The 19,642-nt window shown below is 39.5% G+C and overlaps 1 protein-coding gene across 1 annotated transcript in view; it reads left to right on the plus strand.

Annotated features, from left to right (window-relative positions):
- Positions 1-19,642, plus strand: part of si:dkey-288a3.2 (protein phosphatase 1 regulatory subunit 37) — a 100,329-nt gene that overhangs the window by 3,896 nt on the left and 76,791 nt on the right. The window contains exon 3 of the mRNA XM_055230961.1: positions 1,319-1,419. Coding sequence (XP_055086936.1) covers positions 1,319-1,419 — 101 coding nt within the window. The remainder of the gene's footprint in view (positions 1-1,318; positions 1,420-19,642) is intronic.

Raw genomic sequence — 19,642 nt, forward strand, 5'->3', positions numbered from 1 at the left:
CCGTGTCTCCTGTCCAGTACAGAATGTGTTCAGACAAATTTACATAAACGTTGGATCTCAGTGTGACTCTGAAGTGCTGTACGTTTGCAATTTGTTTTCTCCCCGACAAAACCCACAATGTCGATGAAACGTTCTGCACCGACAAAGACGCCTACGAAGGTTTGAACTTTGAGAGAGTTTAAACGAGAGAGAAATGTGAGAAAATGTTAACGCCTGTGTGAGAAAAGTGTACAAAGTGTGTGGTGAGGGGTTTTACAGACAAAAACATGGAGAATAATTGTAAAACTTTGCGGATTTCCCCTTTTGTAGACTATTTTTAGAATGAACCACCGCGATAAACAAGGGACCACTGTATAGGTAACATGGGCATCAAAAAAACAAACTGGTAGTTCATTGTTGTAGTACATTTTCCCTTATTTTTGCACTAAACAACTACAGTATGGTTAAAAAAAAGACAACTTTGCACTATAACTTTTTTCTGAAGGGACGTCCAGGTTCATTCTGTCTTCAGTTTTAAACTTGGACTTAGCGGGGTTTTTTTTTTTTTTTGTCCAACAGGAGCGTTTACCTCCTGTTTACCTGCTTCACATGTTTCTACAACTTCCTGTAACTTCTTCCGCAGAACCGTCGCGTGATGGCGCAGTGGCGTGTCGAGCGCCGCCGCCTACAAGACGCCATTTCACAAACGTTCAATTTAAAATGTTTGTATCTGACCTGTGCTTTGCCCGTATGTTTCCACGATACGTCCAATGCAGATGACGTATCCTTCTCCAGAAACGCCCCGTAGCGCACCTTTAACCTGCGTATGGGCTTTTTCCAGTACTGCTCCCTACCACTAGAGGGCTCACATCAAACTTCGCCGCTCGACGGACAACGGCAAAACAACAACTGATGCGGCACTTTTATTGATGGTCTAGTAATCAATCAGTTCTATTGCAAAAGTTTGGCAGTTTAGTAATTGATTTAAATGCAAAGCGTCTTTCAAAGGATATGTTATGATAGAGTATTCCCGTCTCCGTAATCCTCGGTGGTGTCTCACATCTGGATTGTCCCATCCCATAAGGCAATGCTTGATAAATCGAGTTGTCTGATTGGTTGATTTATAGTCCAGACAGAGATCCATGTCCTTCTTTTCACTCCTCAATGACTGCCGCTTTCCCCCGTTGTTGTCGCAAACAGCTCATGGACCCCCCCTCTGCACTAGCACACTTTACCGTATGGCATTTCGCAGGCCCTTAAGCACTTTTGAATGGTTTGTGGTGCCTCGCTGGGATGTGAAGACATTAAATCGCTGAATGAGTGTATTGTTTTATTTCAGCTGACAGATGCCTCACCTTGACGGAGGTAATGGCGGCCTACCGGCAGAGCTGCAGCAAGCATCAAGTGCAGCCCAACGCTCGTGTGCTGGAGCTAATGCAGGTATGCTAACCCGGTGACAGGGTTTTTTTTTTTATAACGACTGTTGCGTTTTTATGTTTTATTTGAGAGTTTTTAGCCGTCTCACTGGCTGCGCTCGCTGTTTTTTTTAAATGTTGTATCGCGGCTTGGATAGTTCTCATCACGATTGTCTGGTTTTATAAATGAAAATGTGATTATTTCAAACAGTTTCTTCTGTATTGTCCAAATTGAGCAGTGGATTTATGGTTTTCTGCTTCCTTTTTATATCTGATGTATTTTGAATGGCCAAAATACAATGGCCCCTCGTTTATCTCAGGGGTTACGTTTTAAAAATAACCCGCAATAGGCGAAATCCTTTATTTTTTACGATTATTTTATATGTTTTGCAGCTGTAAAACCACCACAGACTTTATACACCTTTCTGTAAACACGCAAAATTACACAAAAAAATCCACGAAACAGCGAGGACACGAAAGATGAACCGTGATATAGCGAGGGACAACTGTATCGTTTTTTTATTGCTAATTGCTATGGCAACAGTGCTTGACTTTCATCATCCTGAAACTCGTGAATTTATTAGTGATGTTTTGCAACACTTTTGTTTAAAAGCCCAAGTCGATTAAAAGCGGCTTTGCTCCAGGTTTTGAGTGCACATGTCACTCTAAACAGAAGGTGATTAATAGTCTTTTTTTTCACATTTTTGTAGCTGAATGGTGTAATAATTAAATTTTGAATAATTGCTAAGCCCTAGATCTTGGAGAAAATATCTCTAAGTTATTTTTTTCTTACATTTGCAATATGTTTTAAAGCAGATTTCAGTTCATGGCCTGCCACGATCAACTTACTGTTATTTTTGGGGGTCAGTGTTTATCGCGGGGATTTTTCATTGCAGTAATGGGATATTATTGGGTTTTTTGTTGTTGTTTTTTTTAAATATGACAAGATTTGAGCCATATAAGTTCGAATAAATAACTTCTATGGCTCATTATAGATGCAGATATTACTATTTAGTTATTTCAGCTCAAGTCGCTTCTTCAGTTCTGGTCAGATCACTGCTGGACACTGCCTTATATCTGACCAGAACAGAAGAAATGGTTTGCACGAGCAGCGAAACGTCTTCACTCCTATAACCAGGGCCGGTTCAGCCTATAAGCAGACTGAGCAGCTGCTTGGGGCCCCGAGGCCACCAGGGGGCCCCCAAAAGCACATACATTTATACTGAAAATAATATCTCAAGTTTTATTAGACACAGGGCTTGTGTGTTTACTGCCTAAATATCCTTCTCAAACAATTACATTTGTTTTATATCTATAGTAGTAAAAAATCTGCTGCTGTTGTGTTTGTTTTTGAGTCGGGCAGAGGTGAGGGCAGCTCTGTGTTTACGCCGGAGCAAGGACCCGACATAATGTAAATTTAATCTAACTGTCGCCAACTGGAACACATTAAAACCACTATAAATGAAGAAAAAACGACAACTGGTCAAAGTGATGAGAGTCAGAATGTGTCAAATGTGAATCACCAATAGTTGAACCAGGAGGGGGCCCCAGAGACACATTCAGCTTAGGCCCCTGAAAGCTGGACCCGGCCCTGCTCACAACGATTTGTCCAGTTGACAGGTCATTTTATAGTTTTTCTTTTACTGTGGATCCGACCTGGACAAGTGAGGGATTACACAGATATTCAGCTCATGTTTTTGTTTAATATTATACATTTAGAATAGTTTTTTTGGGGGGAATAATTCTACTTTATGGTTCGGTTTCAATATTATCGTTTATCTTTATTTACTTCATCAGCATCTACCAGCAGCACTAACATCTAACAGAAAAGTGAAATATGTTTTTTTTATGTAATTTTGCTGCTAATTGTGACCATTGCACGTAATGTTTCACCCCCCCCTCTTGAAAAATCCCAGTACCATCTACGTGTAATGAACCACATATAAACTTCTTATTGGGTTTCGCTCATAACTCACCGGTTTATCCCCAACAATACTGCAACTGATTGACAGAAAAGAAAACATGCTACACTTTTTAAAGCAATATTTCATTTAATCAGTGACAAGAGACCCCCGGCCGCGATCACAAACTCCTGGTGAGGGGGACTCCACTGTGGCTAAATGAAATTACTGCATGTAACCCCGGTCCGTGTATGCAACATCAGCACCTGCAGAAAAGACGTGAGGCATGTTATGATGTTACCGCCGCCCAAAAAGGATCAATACTGAAACTAAAGCTGCGAAAACCAAAAGATATGAGACGCAGCACAATATTGGAAATGTGGAAATGTGGAGGTGGTGCAATATGTGCTGGAAAAGTTCATATTTTGAGACAATAACAACCTAAAACTAATACAAAACATATACATTGTACGATGGAGCGCTTCAGTTAAAGGTGCACTCTGTAACTTTCTGGTATGGGTCTGGCAGCGGTGGGATATTTAATAGAACCGTGATGATCGCCAACAAAGATAATCGTCATTATATCGGCAGAATGTGCAGAGAAAAGCTGCTTTTTTTGTGATGTTTTATTGTAGATCGTTGTTGTTTTTCACTGTTAAAAGTTTAAATATTTAACCTAAATTAAGCAAAAGATGAAGTTTAAATCTGTCAACTGGATAAAACGTAAGAGTGAAGACGTTTGGCTGGTCGTCCAAGCCGCTTCTTCTTCAGTTCCGGTCAGATTTCTGCTGGACACTGCTTTATATCTGTCTGAAGGAGGCGCTAACTACACTGCAACTGTAAACAGCCTGTCTTTTCTCACAAAAATCGCGTCTTTAACTCTCCTCTCAAAACATTTCTTTTCTCTGGCTCAGATCTGAACCTCACTCTGTTCAAAGTCGTGGTCAGTGTCTTTGAGATGGAGATGAACAGCCGACTGTGGTCCTGAGCTGCTCTTGTGACGCTGTTGGTTCATTCTCTTATGAAGTCGCTGTTTAGTTTCTCTCTGCACTCTTCACTTCACTGAATGGCGTCGACCACATTACTTTATGTGTCAGGGTTTTGTCCTTTGGGTGAACCAGTTTTTGTCTTAAAAAGCTGTTTGTAGGTTTGAAATGGATCGGAATCTCAAACTGTCTGAAAATTCTGGAGTTTTTCCAGGCACAACCGCTGTGTAAGGAATAGTTACACCTTTCCTTCTACATTCAGATTCCCTGTTGTCCTGTTTTTTAGCTCCAGAACTTGGATGAGCAGCAAAACTTCTTCACTTCTACAACGATTTGTCCAGTTGACGGATTTAAACTTCGTCTTTTGCTGTGGATCAGACCTGGACGACTGAGGAATTACACACAGAAACTTAAAGTATAATTTTTCATATCACATTTTAAACTGTCAACAACTTTAATAATCACCATGATATAATCGTTAATCGCAATAATCGTGACGCCAAATTTCACCATCGTCCCGTGTCTAGGGTCTGGCGCCGACTTGTCTCCATGGAGATGTTATTACCTGGCCTGGAATGTTCCACCGTATTGCATTAAACTTATCTATGTTGCGTTTACCAAATCACAGGTGTTTTATTGCTAAAAAAAAAAAAAGGCTTGCATCTCCACAGGTCTGATATGTAACGTGACCTGGTGGTGTCATACATATTCCTGACTGTGCAGTTACATTTCCACTTACAGACCTGCACCAGAAAAGTTACACTGAGCATCTTTAATTTCAAGAAATAAATACCTCCACAGTATAAGATGTTTTTTTTTTTATGGCGTTAAAGTTATTTCTCGTAATTGTCATGTTTTGTCATTACAACTAAGTGACCTATAGGTTGTTTAAACTTTTTTACTGTATGAAACTAATTAAAATGTCACATCCATTTTATGTTTCCTCAAATTAAATATCTGTCACTGTTAATGTGGCACATTAAAGTTCAAACCTGATGTGTTGACAGTCGTGTTCATGGGCGGGGTTCTTTTTTTTCTTTTTGTGTAGTAACAACAGTTTGAGGTGTAATTGACTTTTAATTCTCATATTTTCTTGTTGTTTGATTTGAAACAGCAAAGGATTATGGTCGGTGTACTTGTTTTTTTTTATTTTATTTTTATTTAATGCAAGACAGAAAGACATAGTGACTCGTCTTATACAGTGGTGACAAGTGGTGTAGACAAACGAATACTGACCGAGACCGACCAAGATGTACCAAGGCCTACCGAGACCGACCAAGATGTACCAAGGCCTACCGAGACCGACCAAGATGTACCAAGGCCTACCAAGACTGACTGAGACCTACCAAGACTGACAAGACCTACCAAGGCCTACTGAGACCTACCAAGATGTACCAAGGCCTACCGAGACCGACCAAGATGTACCAAGGCCTACCGAGACTGACCGAGACTGAGACTAACCGAGACCGACCGAGACCGACCAAGATGTACCAAGGCCGACCGAGACCGACCAAGATGTACCAAGGCCTACCGAGACCGACCGAGACTGACCAAGATGTACCAAGGCCTACCAAGACTGACAAGACCTACCAAGGCCTACTGAGACCTACCAAGATGTACCAAGGCCTACCGAGACCGACCAAGATGTACCAAGGCCTACCGAGACTGAGACTAACCGAGACCGACCAAGATGTACCAAGGCCTACCGAGACCGACCAAGATGTACCAAGGCCTACCGAGACCGACCGAGACCGACCAAGATGTACCAAGGCCTACCAAGACTGACTGAGACCTACCAAGACTGACAAGACCTACCAAGGCCTACTGAGACCTACCAAAACCAACCAAGACATACCAAGACCTGCCCAAACCTACCAAGATTTACCAGATATACCAAGACCTACTAAGATATACCTAGACCTACCAAGAACAACCAAGACCTACCAAACCATAACATGATTTGTAGATGTATCCGTTGTTTACAGTTTTACGCACTTCTTTTTGCTCATTCGGGAACAGAAGTTTTGCTAATTCATATATTGTAGCGGTTATTGTAAAGTTAATTGTTTTTTTAGACGTTTGATTAGTGATTCTAAAACTTAAAACTTGATTTTTAGGAAAAAGGTCAATACTTTTACCTGGGATCCAGAACACACACTTCTTCAGTTCTTTACAAAAACACGAGCCTGGTCAGTGGAGAGTCACCTCGTTTTCAGATGGGCGTGATTGACAGGTGGATCAGCCAATCAGGGACAGGCACGGTCCATCCGTTAAAAAAAAAAAGAAAAAATCATCACAAGGGGCTGAAAAACAAGATTTCTGCAGAATTTAGGAATGACGTCGAAACTCTGTGAATCTGAGGTGAGAGAAATGTGGAAAAAAAAAAAAAAATCTGATTGGACGATCACATTTGACCCACATTTATATAACGTCATGTCGTTTCCTCCACAAATTATAGACGTTCCTTGAATATCTCCATGTGGTTTAATAATATATATGTATTGATTATGTGATTCTGTGTATTTGTTTACATCACTATCTCCAAGGCGACTGCTCGTAATTACAAATTCGTCTGTTTAATGACCGTTTGTAAACAGTTATAAAGCACCAAACGATCTGCAGTGATCAATAGCGGATTTCCCTCTCCCTTTGCAACAAGATAAACTCACTTACTCTCTCTTAGCCCCTTTAACAGTCCGCCCGGCATTTATAATTCATTTTATGTACACAGCGACTTTACTTAGATGCTCCGTGTTACATCGCACCGCTCTCTACCCCCTTGCATAAATTTCTCTTAAGATCAAGGGGAATTATTTGTGGAAAATTAGCGTTTTAGCAGTGCTTACATTAAGTATACAGCCTCTGCATTATCTCCGAGGTGCTAATGAACCCAGATACATTCAAAACGGATGTAGGTGGTCCTCCTGAAAGACGAAAATATGTAAGCATTAGCTAAGAGGGGCAATATTTAGACCAAAAGACTGCTGCTTTGAGAATGAATTCATAATAAGAGAGCAAAATGAAAAGATGAATGGTTAAATAGAAAGTTTATTAAATTAGGTCTGTACAGGCGAGAGGCGATCCCCGAGGACCGCAGCTCAAGACTATTCAAAGGGTTTTTATTGCACCCTTGGGCCCCTTTGCGCTGCTTTGAAATGCGGTACGTTGATAAAGCGTTGAGCTGTTAGCGGCGTCTTCACACGAGCGGTAAACAATTAGAGACCGGCGCTGGAGGGTCCGAGGCCGAGCCAAAGGAACCAGATTTGAGTATCAACGACAGGAAGTGACCCTCTTTTTTACAGACGATAAGACGGGACAAAAGGTGAAGAAATCTGATGTAATTATGTAGAGTGAGTTTTAGGGGTCAAGATTTATCATGTGGACTTTTGCTTTGCTTTAATGGGAAAAGAAATCGGTATGTAAGTCCGTATAAAACATAAAAAAACAACGCCTACCCTCACTTTAACGTAGATCTGAGTGTCGTCTGCAGAGTTGTGGTAGGACACATTATTGCCGCATATGAACGGACCAAACGGCAGCGTGTAATACTGGTTATTTTGGTTATTTTTTGGCTGTATTTTAAGATTTGTCCTGTAAAAAGTTTAAATAAATAACTTCCCTGACTCATTACAGACTTGGGTTGTTGCGTTAGTGGCGTAAATTTGTTTCACTATGATCGTTTATCGTCTATATTTACTTCAAAATTTGTCCATCCATCCATGTTCTTCCTCTTATCCGGGGCCGGGTCATGAGGACAGCAGTCTGAGCAGGGACTCCCGGACTTCCCTCACCCCAGACACGTCCTCCAGCTCCTCCAGTGGGACCCCGAGGCGTTCCCAGGTCAGCCGAGAGATACAGTCCCTCCGACGTGTCCTGGGTCTTCCCCTGGGGGCTTTCTCTGAGGCTGGAGGACGTGTCTGGGGTGAGGGAAGTCTGGGAGTCCATGTTTAGACTCCTGCCTCTGCAACCCCGGATAAGAGGAAGAAAATGGACAGATGAATGGAGGTGGCACGTCTTCCACCAGAAACGTTAGAGTGTACGTTTAAAGCAGGAAGGAATATAATCAACCCCAGTTTAAGGTTTTTAAAGATGTTTACTGCACAAAAATATCATTATAATTGACCTTTTCCATAAACCCATCCATGTCTTAGTCTTTTCGCCTTCACTTTGTACAGTTTAGCTTTGCCACATACACCTCTCCTGCAGATTATTTCACCGCACCGTTGAATACATAACACTGGATTTGATTATTTCCAAGTCATTTATATTGTTTTCCAGAGACAAACATGAATCTTATGAATGTTTTTAAGGATTTAGAAGTTAAGCGTTTACGGCCAACTCAAAAGAATTGTAATGAAGCGTGCTGTTAGGACTGTGGTTTGTATTCTCCGGGCGCTGGTGGGGGAGTAAGCTCAGAATTACTTGCATGTTGGCAGATCTTCTAATGAACGGCTTAGTGCTTGTTTCCCTTGCAGATTATTCAGTTGAGTGGACTGAAGAGAAATCAATTACCACAACTTAAGTTTCATTATTTATACTACAGCTAAAGGCAGAAGGAGGGGCTCAAAAAGTCTCAACGGCACCGAAAAATATCTGGAGGCATCAGAACTTGAGTGTGGAATAATGCGTAATGCGTCTGGAGTTGGTGTTTTTCATGATTACCGTATTTTCCGGACTACAAGTCGCACTTTTTTTTCTGTTCATAGTTTGGCCAGAGGTGCGACTTCTACTCAGATGCAGAATATAAGTCGCATCTAAGTGTATAATTTCACGTCTTTACTAAGGTCGCACTGACAACTGTGTTTTTTCTTCATTATTATGCATTTTCTGACTTATACAACCTACTGTATTTTCTATAAATCGCTCCGGAGTATTTCTTAAATGGTTTATAGATTATTGGATTGTTGTTTCTTGCTTTTAGAGTTTTTTTTCTGATCTTTTTACGTTTGTTTCGGACGAGTGTGACCGTAGGAGACGATGTTTTTTTGTTTTTTTTTCAAATTGTATTCTATGAAGGTACAAAAAGTTTGAACACGTAAATATTGATTAGTCGAGGAGATGTCCGCTAGCATAAGATGCTAGCTAATGCTAACATAAGATGCTAGCTAATGCTAACATGTTGTTTTCTGAAAAACTTGAAGCCAGTGTGGCAACAAAAGTGTTTTCTAACCAATTTAAAATGGTATACAGTCGTCCCTCACTATATCACAGTTCACTTTTCGTGGTCTCGCTGTTCTGCAGATTTTTTTGTGTGCAATTTTTTATAGTGTATGAACGTGCATTGTGTCGTGCGTCCTGATTGGCTGTTGGACTGTAGACCATTGTGTCGTGCGTCCTGATTGGCTGTTGGACTGTAGACCATTGTGTCGTGCGTCCTGATTGGCTGTTGGACTGTAGACCATTGTCCATCAGTCTCCTCCGTGCCGTGTCTCCTGTCCAGTACAGAATGTGTTCAGACAAATTTACATAAACGTTGGATCTCAGTGTGACTCTGAAGTGCTGTACGTTTGCAATTTGTTTTCTGCCCGACAAAACCCACAATGTCGATGAAACGTTCTGCACCGACAAAGGAAACTACGAAGGTTTTGAACTTTGAGAGAGTTTAAACGAGAGAGAAATGTGAGAAAATGTTAACGCCTGTGTGAGAAAAGTGTATAAAGTGTGTGGTGAGGGGTTTTACAGACAAAAACATACAGAATAATTGTAAGAAAATAAAGCTGACGACTGTGGATTTAATCTATTTCAGATTATTTTTAGAACATAACCCCCACCATAAACAAGGGACCACTGTACAGGTAACGCGCTAGTAACATTTTGTTTTTCGGTGCCCCCTATAGTCAAAAAAACAGACTGGAAAACGAATTACAACAATGAATTACCAAATAACTAAATAACTACAGTACGGTAAGAAAAGACAACTTTGCACTAATACAATCCGAACACAACCCAAAGGATGATGGCGTCGCCCACGGCAACTCCTGGAATGAGGTGAATAGTTCAGTTTAGTGGTTTAGTAACACAAATAACGTACAGAAAGTGTATCATGTAAGTCTTATCTGTTATAACTATGGAACAATATTGTATAAATCCAGTAAAAACGTATAATGCAGGTGCAAGTCCATCAGTTATAGAGAAATGTGGATTTGAACTAATCCATACACGTTTTTCATCGTAAAATCATAGCGTCCCATTCAATTCTTTTCTTATTTGGTTGCTGGGGCTCGCCGACTTCTGCGTGGTTAAAGGGAGGAGGGAGGAGCGAGGCGGCGAGAGCGGCAAATCCCCCCAGAAATGAAAAAGACAAGAGAAAATCTGTTTTTTGAGACCACCGCTGCTTCCTCAGCTCTTTTGATTAGCATTAATGTTTCACTGCGGAAGTCTAGCGTCGCCGCACACACGCATAACGACACACAGACACACACGCAAGCTAGCATACCCCGACGGCCCGCGCAAAGCTAAGGGGAAGACTATTTTTTTTCTTTTAAATTAAATGCATGCTGATTGTTATTGCAGCTCCTCCTCGCCTGTAGAAATAGTGGCCGGCGAGGTAAATGTCACTAAGTAAGTGGCTCACTACAGTATTAGCGATCGCGGCGGTTAGCGAGCGAGCGTTAGCGTGAAAGAGGGAGGAGGAGAGAAAGAGGAGGGGGTGAGAGAGGGGCGTGAACAGCAGGGGGACCGGACATATGTCGCTCTAGTTATTATTACCAGCGAGGCAGCGATAACGGGCGCTTTGTGGAGCAAGAGGAGACGGTTTAAAATAATGACACAAAAAGAACGGAACAAAACGTGAACCGAGAATGGCACAAGCTAACGGCGTTTTATTCAAACTTTGGGCTCTCAGATGAAATCAAATCATTACAATGAAACACTAAGAGACCTACTGTATGTGACGGGGCAAGGCTAATTATAATTATTAATGTGCTACGCTAACGTTTTGTAGCATAGTTGGATAAATTGCGCGCTTTAGGAATTTCCGGGTTTTTTTTCTGAAATTTAGGGCTGCCAATTGTTAAATGCAGTTTGGTTCTTGCCCCAATTGACGAAAACAACTTAAACAATAATCAATAAACAATAATCGTTAAGACAAAACATGCCATGTGTTGACAGAGGATGTTTTTGGATACAGGGACAGCAGGAAGCCAGGAAGCATGTCCATTTAGTGTGTTTGAGTAAAAAAAATAAATAAATAAATAAAAGTAAAATAAATAAATAAAGAAAAGAAATAAAAGAAAAAAAATAAATAAACAAATAAAATAAATAAATTAATAAATAATAATAAAAAAAAATAACTTTAGCTTTGGCTTGGTGGAATTGACTAGAAAAGCCATATTACTGGTACTTTTGCAATCATTTTTACTTTTTGGAATTTTAATAATGACTTAAATGAAAAAAAATTAAATAAAATTGCAAAATAATTGTTAGTCCAAACCCTAAACCCAAGCGAGTGCATCATCATCACTAGATATATATTTCTTAAAACATTCAAAAGGCAACTTCACAAATGCTGAAACTCGTCACATAAATTAGTAACAGGATCCTTCACTTTCGCTATTTCTCACTCTATTTTAGACCATCGACACAGATGTAGCTGCCCCCATCTCAGTTAAACAACACGTTCCTATAGAAGATTGAGATGAAAACCCCAAAAAAACCCAGCGAGTCGCACTTTAACATGAACTACTGCGCTGCTGTTTGGCAACTACAGACAAACCCTCGTCTTTACAAAAAAAACTACAACCGTTAGCCAAAGAGCTAAACCCTAACGAGCGAGCCGTCGTCATCACAAGAATATAAAAACATCTGCTTTGTACTAATATACTTCTTAAAATATCCAAAGGGCAACTTCACAAATGCTGAAACCAGGGATGGGACAGAAATAATATCGTTTATTGTGAAAAAAACGACAGTAATCGATCGTGGAACATTTTTATATAATCCTCAGAATCGCCATTTTTGTCTCCAGAACGTGCAGAACAAACCTACGTCTCCCTGATGGTCTCGTCTAGACTTTAACTGTTGAGTTAAATCTTAAAAACACAAGCGAGTGAATAGTAAAAACAAAAATAAAAACTATATTGCGCATTATAACGTTTACAAACACAAACGCCGATGTCTTTTAGTCTCTTATAACAAACCACAGCGGTCCCTCGTTTATTGCGGGAGTTACGTTCTAAAAATAACCCGCAATAGGTGAAATCCGCGACGCATCAGCTTTATTTTTACAATTATTATTATGTTTTTTGTCTGTCAAACCCCTCACCACACACGTTATACACTTTTCTCACACAGACATTAACATTTTCTCACATTTCTCTCGTTTTAAACACTCAAACTTCAACAACTTCAATGCGATATAACCGTTAATCACAGTTATTTTGAGCGTGATATTCGTGACGCCACTTCCCCGTATCGTCCCGCGCGGAGCTTTACGTGCGTACGTTAGTGACGAGCTCCGTTTTTCTACACTTATGTCATCTAAAACCCAGCGAATCGCAGTAGAACATGAACTACTGCGCTGCTGTTGGGCGACTACACATAAACCCTCGCCTTAAAAAAAAAAAAAAAGCGAGGGAAAAAAAAGGAAAAACCGTCTCCTCTTTTACATCCTGTGGCTCTAATTGAATGGGGAGCGGGCGCAGTTAAAGTGAATGGCACGTGTGATGCACTATGGTGGGGCACTATTAGCTTGAATTGGATTTGCACGCTCTGCTGCTCGCACTAGTTACACGAGGGCCGTTGTAAGGAGGATAACACCGCGAACATTACGGGGCTGCGCCGTTCTCGCCGCATTAAAATGACCACGTTTCCAATGGCCCTGATCATTGGACTTGACACATAAGTATTCTTTACATCTGTAATATACCCCCGAAATGAGCTGCTAATCATGGCGTTTTAATTGCTCTGAGAAACCATCACCCCCGAATGTTCCTAAGTAGCGCGTAGAAGAGCCATCCAATCAAAGATGTACTTGTAATTGTCCATTTGCGCAAATTGCAGCTAAAAATATCAGGTTTTCCGCTGGGCGTCGGAGCGTGTCTTCTGATGTAACCGCGCTGTCATCCGCTCGCCGCAGTTTCAAAGTTCAACACAAGGTTACACCAAAAGCACGGATTTGAATTTGAGCAAAAATAAAGATCGTAAAAGAGGAAAAAGTACCTAAGGATTCATTTGGACCAGGCTTTGTCTTTCTAAAAGCAGATAAAAAAATAAAAAAAAAGTACGCAGCGCAATCCGGTACAACGTCTCTGCGGTAAGACGCGTGAAGAGCAGCCGGACAGTAGAGGGCGCTGTCACGTATTTCAGTGCCGTAATGACCTCACTCATGACTTACTGTGAGTCCTCTTAGATCCATCTATGATCAGGTGATAAAAAAAACCCTTCTTTATCACGTTTCGAGTAAATATAAAATGTTCAGTTACGACGATTTAACTTTGTATTCAAATTTAAGGAATTTACTCAAACTTATTAATAATGCAGCTCCGCCTACGTTGAAAACATTTATTAAACTTTCTTCTGAACAAACTCCCCGATCCAAACTGCACAGGTCCAAACGGATCCTCGGCCTTTTCTCTTCAAACCGTCAGAGAATCAGCTCCAGACTCTGAATCTGTAGATCGGAATCATTTTAGTACATTTTAGATCAGGGGCGTCAAACTCATTTTCACCGAGGGCCACATCAGCAAAATGGCCGCCATCAAGGGCCAGATGTGACTGTGCGGCAGGATAAATGTCACTAAATGTAACCGAATGTCGACGTAGATTGTACCGACTCCGCCTCAAAACACAAAAAACATACAATTTTTTTCTCCTCAAAGCACAAACTTGCATTCGCCTTCACTTTTCTTCCTCCAAACTTCCTTCCACGCCGACAATTTTCCTCTTCGTGAACATTTTGTGATGATTATTTGCAAATATTTCTCACTTCATTTCTCTCACTTGCAGGGAAAATCTCATTAGTTTATTGTCAGTGCGCACATTAAAACAGTATAGACCTATTTTAAAATGACAGTCATGCCTTTTAATTTATCTTCTCGCGGGCCACATAAAATGACGTGGCGGGCCGCATCTGGCCCCCGGGCCTTGAGTTTGACACATGTGTTTTAGATCATCAAACGTGTCCACATCAGTTTAGATCATTTGTTCTGTTGTTTCACTGTAAAAACCTGCACATAATTGATTTTTTAAATGTGTTTGGACTGAAGGAAACGCACTGTACTGGACATGGAGACATTTATTGTATTTTTCTGATAATTTTAACGATGAACTGTTATTTTTATAATGTAATTGTGATGAAACGTGTGTTTTTAATGTGTGTTCATCTGCACGTGGAAAGCAGCAGGAGCTAAATCTCGTACAAATCGTCTTTTTCTTTTGTAAGATCAATGTATTTGTACACGGTCCCTCACAAATAAAGAATAAACAAAGAAAAGAGATGAAGAAATGCATCTGTTTCAGGTGTAGTTTATCAAATCTAACAAAAAAAAAACTGCACAATAATCCGTATTAACTCTGGCTACAAACATTTCGTCAGGACGTGTACGAGACGCAGGACGCAGGGTGGAGTCACTCAGTTTTATTAATATGTCTTCACATGAGGCACACCAGCTCCCCCTGCAGTCTCCAACATGCTACTGCGAGGGGGGAGGAGCTTATAAATACATACCAGCCGTGTTATTACAATGTGATTACACTGAATTTACAAATTACATTGACTCACAATTATATAAATCATATCTGAACAGTAAAATAATTTTGAATTTATGTTGATGGTAATGGAACAGAGAGACAAATGTACGTTATTACTACGTTTTACATAAATAAAATCAAACATACCTGTGACAAACATACAACGTACAATGTATTTTCCAGACTTTAAGTGTCACTTTTTTTCATAGTTTGACCGGGGGGGGTGCGACTTATACTCAGATGCAACTTATTTGTGGAATTTATGTTTTTTTTTCTTCATTATTATGCATTTTTTGGCTGGTGAGACTTATACTCCAGAGCGACTTATACTCCAGAGCGACTTATACTCCAGAGCGACTTATACTCTGGAAAATACGGTAAATACTAATTAATATGTGTTTACTCGAGGCACATTGACTTGCTGTAACGTGAGAACTGCACCGTAATGGCGGCTCATTTTCGCGTCATTCAGTAACGTAACAATATAAAGATAACTGAAAAAAAATGTTACAATACAAATTAAACTTACAAAAGTTAGAATTAACGCTCCAGAATACATTCATTACGCCTGAAAGCAATTAATAAATATATTATTTTCAACCGAAACAGAACTGACCCTTTGCAGTCTTCAACGTGCTACTGAGAGGAAGTGAAGCTACCAAAATAAAACACACAGGAGCAATGCGCACTTCCGTTTTTTCAAAATAAAACGTCAAAATGATAAAATTCACATATAAATCCAAACAAAACACAATACACAAACAGGAAATAGTATTAAGTGCATTTTTAACTCCCCACAACGTAACACAGACGTCCATTAGGAACAAGTTTATTTTACATTTTTTGGGTCACAATCAGGGCCGGCTCGAGCTTTCAGGGGCCCCTAAGCAGAACGTGTCTCCGGGCCCCTCGGGAGTGGATGAACCTGGGCTGTTGGTGACTCACATTTGACAACTTGTCCAATTGTGTTTCTATTTAAATGACCAAAACAATGAAATATTTTAATCTAACTTGTAAAACATTGATAAAACAAATGTAGGGAACAGATATTTTGCTATTATATATATAAAAAAATACCAAAAACAAATGTAATCTTTATAGAGGCATATTTACTCTGCTGTAAACACCTGAGCACTGTTTCTAGTATAACTTTACATATTATATTATTTTCAATATAAATGTATGGGCTCTTGGGGGCCCCCTAGTGGCTTTGGGACCCTAAGCAGCTGCTCATTCTGCTCATAGTCTGCACCGGCCCTGGTCACAATGATGAAACACATTTTTATACAGCACTTTTCCAGCTTCAAAGCTCTTTACATCAAGAACCACTCACACACAGACACTGGGGGCGAGGGGGGATTAAGTGTCTTGCCCAAGGACACAACAACAGCGTTCATCTGCGGGAGCTGGAATCGCACGAGTACAGTTATTAATACATGTTTAGTTCATATTACTACTACATAAAGGTGCAAATTCCCAATATAATGTGCCAGTATCAGATTTTTATAAAGGAAAATAAGAGCAAAGTGCGTTCAATTTGAGAAAATGAACACGTTTATTTGAGAATTTATCTACAGCTTTATTTCAATTTGTAGATTTTGCCATGAATTTTTAAATATTTGTAGTAAAAATATCGGTTCTTCTTCGTTTTCCTTCAGGCCGCAACAGTGATTCCTCAACAAAACGCCCCTAAAATGAGGTCAATCTGATTAAAAATATGCAAATCAAATATCACTTTTACAATCACAATGATCCTGCGTTTGCTTTTGTCTACAGCAGCGTCTGTATTATGGGCGACAGTGCATGTTACACAGTGTGGCATTAATGAAGTTATCATGTCCCTCTGAAGCTACGACAAAAAAAAAAAAACGGAACAAAGACGTCAACAAAAGGAAAAAGTCTATTCGGATTTGGCGTTTGTTTTGAGATCTGTCGTTTTTTTAATCATAAACCAAGTTACTAATTTTGTCCCCGCTCTTTCTAGACACTACCGCTTTAATTGCTAATTGTTAACAGCCAGTGAATACATTTGCATATTAATTAGTCTCCAAATTTGCATATTTAATTTGCTGCCTTCAAAGGGTGTGAGATAAAAGGTCGTGTTATTTTAAATTATTTATCCTTTATGGTGGAAAAATGCTGAAAGGAGGAATGTGGGTGTGATTTTGTGAACCCGTGAGCTCCGGGAACGTGTAAAGTATACGTCAAATCTATACAGCGCCGGGCAGAGGTTTGAGCGAGGCGTGAAGTGCTCTTATAAATCTGCACTTTTATATTTTATTTTTGTTGTGAAAATATCAAGATGAGGTCAGTAATGGACCAACAAAAAAGACGATTTTGCGTTTTGCTGTGGTTTCACGTCGCTACATGGCAATGGTCAGTTTTTTGCTCAATAAAATCATGTTTGTTTTAACATTTTTGCTGTAACGTTTTCAGATCGGAGCTTCCTGCCTCAATGGATGAAGCATTTACGACAACTACAACTACTTAACTTGCGCCAAATCATGTTGAAACTAGCAAATTCTTATTTTTGTTGAGAAAACGTATGAATTTACCCAGCTAACTGCATGTAAATTTGTCAAAAACACTCAAATCAAGAGTATTCTGGAGTCAAATAATCTTAACTTGAGTAAAAAATATGTCTCAAGTTGCACTTTGCTGGTTTTGACATGATTTGGTGCAAAGATTTGTGGAAAAAAACATAAATTTAACCCAACTAATTGCATCTAAACCTGTCGAAATGCTCAAATCATTCAGAATTCAGGTTTACGTTCATGCAGAGTTCAGATTTACTCATAGATTTATATTGATTTTATAAATATAAAACGTTCCTTTTATCACTTTTGCATTAGCTTTATATTATGTTTATAGTATTGTACAAAGGGGGAGCGTCGGTTTATCCATAAAAAGAAGAAAAAAATGAATCTTGATATTTTTTTGGACTCCGCCGACGCCGATATTCAGGCAGTTTTATTAAAATGTGTCTGTAAATATCTTTGGTTGAGGTTCAAATATCGTGTCAATGTGAACAAACTGTCAAATTAAACAGAAAAACATGACGTTACAAACCACTATGTCAAAAATTTTACGTAGTTAAACCTGATAATTTTACCCAAACAACAATTGCACAAAAATGATCTTGGTTGAGGTTCAAATGTTACGAAAAATGTGTGTACTCCTCGTCCGTTTGTGTTATACTTCTGTCTGTCTGAGTAGTTGGTTTTTTTTACCATGGTGATGTAGGATTATTGCCTTGGCAGAGGTCTACAGCTTTGTAAAATACATTCCTGCGCATCAAAACACTTTCATTTATCGTCTATGGCCAAAATATTAAGAACCGTGGGCCGTTGCCGTGGCAATAATGAAATATAATGTCTTAAGCCTCACACGCGCTACTGAAACTTGATTATTTTACATTTTTACAATATATTTTAGCTTCGTAAAATAAATTCCTGCACATTAACAAGCTTTCATTTATCATCTATGGTGAAAATGATAAAAAACATGGACCGTTGCCATGGCAATAATGAAATATAATGTCGTTAGAATGAGCGAGATCCTCAAAATGTTACTTATACCAGGAAGCTACAATATATGCTCATATATGCTATTAAAACTTGATTATTTTACATTTTTAGAATATATTTTAGCTTTGTTATTAAATTAGATGGTGGTGTTTTTAATTTGTTTGAGTGAAAAACGCATAAAACAACTAAAATCTACATGTGGAGCGAGGACAAACATACAGATTTACCATTGCAAGTTCAAACCGTTGCCTTGGCAGAGGTCTACAACTTTGTAAAATACATTTCTGCACGTCACACACACTTTTATTTATCGTCTATGGTCAAAATGACAAAACATTTGGACCGTTGCCATAGCGATACGCTCACACACACTATTAAAACTTGATTATTTTACATCTAACAATATATTTTAGCTTTGTGATTAAATTAGATTGGCGTTTTGGATTAGTTTGAGTGAAAAATGCATAAAACAACAAAAAACTTGCATGTGGGGCAAGGACAAACGTACAGATTTACCAAAAGCGATGGAAAAACGTGGACCGTTGCCATGGTAATAATGAAATATAATGTCGTTAGAATCAGCGAGATCCTAAAAAAATGTCACGTAGAGTCACACACGCTATTAAAACTTGATTATTTGACATTTTTACAATATATTTTAGCTTTGTGATTAACTTAGATTGGTGTTTTAAATTTGTTTTGAGTTAAAAATGCATAAAACAACTTAAACCTCCATGTCGGGCAGGGACAAACATACAGATTTATCATTGCATGTTCAAACCGCTGCCTTGGCTGAGGTCTACACTATGTACACAGCTCATATCGACGTGTTTATGATCAAGACTCCACGTCCGATATCTCTCAAATGAACTTTCCACGTGCGTTTTAGCCGCTAATTAAAGCAGTTAGCCGTTTTAATACAAAGCTTCGCGTGAGGGAAGAATCCACGAGAGACGACGGCTTCCTCCTCTCTCCCCCTTTTTCCCAATCTGTCCGTCGTATTCCCAGGCAGAAGATCGGATGGTGAGAATAGAAACGCGTTGCTTTTTATCGTTCTGCTTTGTCCCTCTCTCTCCTGACACATCAAATCATTTGGCAGACAACTGTTTTTTTTTTCCAGATTTGCAGCAGCGGCAGAAGCAGCA

This window comes from Periophthalmus magnuspinnatus, chromosome 22, assembly GCF_009829125.3.
Source record: "Periophthalmus magnuspinnatus isolate fPerMag1 chromosome 22, fPerMag1.2.pri, whole genome shotgun sequence".
In the NCBI taxonomy this organism is placed as follows: Eukaryota; Metazoa; Chordata; class Actinopteri; order Gobiiformes; family Gobiidae; genus Periophthalmus; species Periophthalmus magnuspinnatus.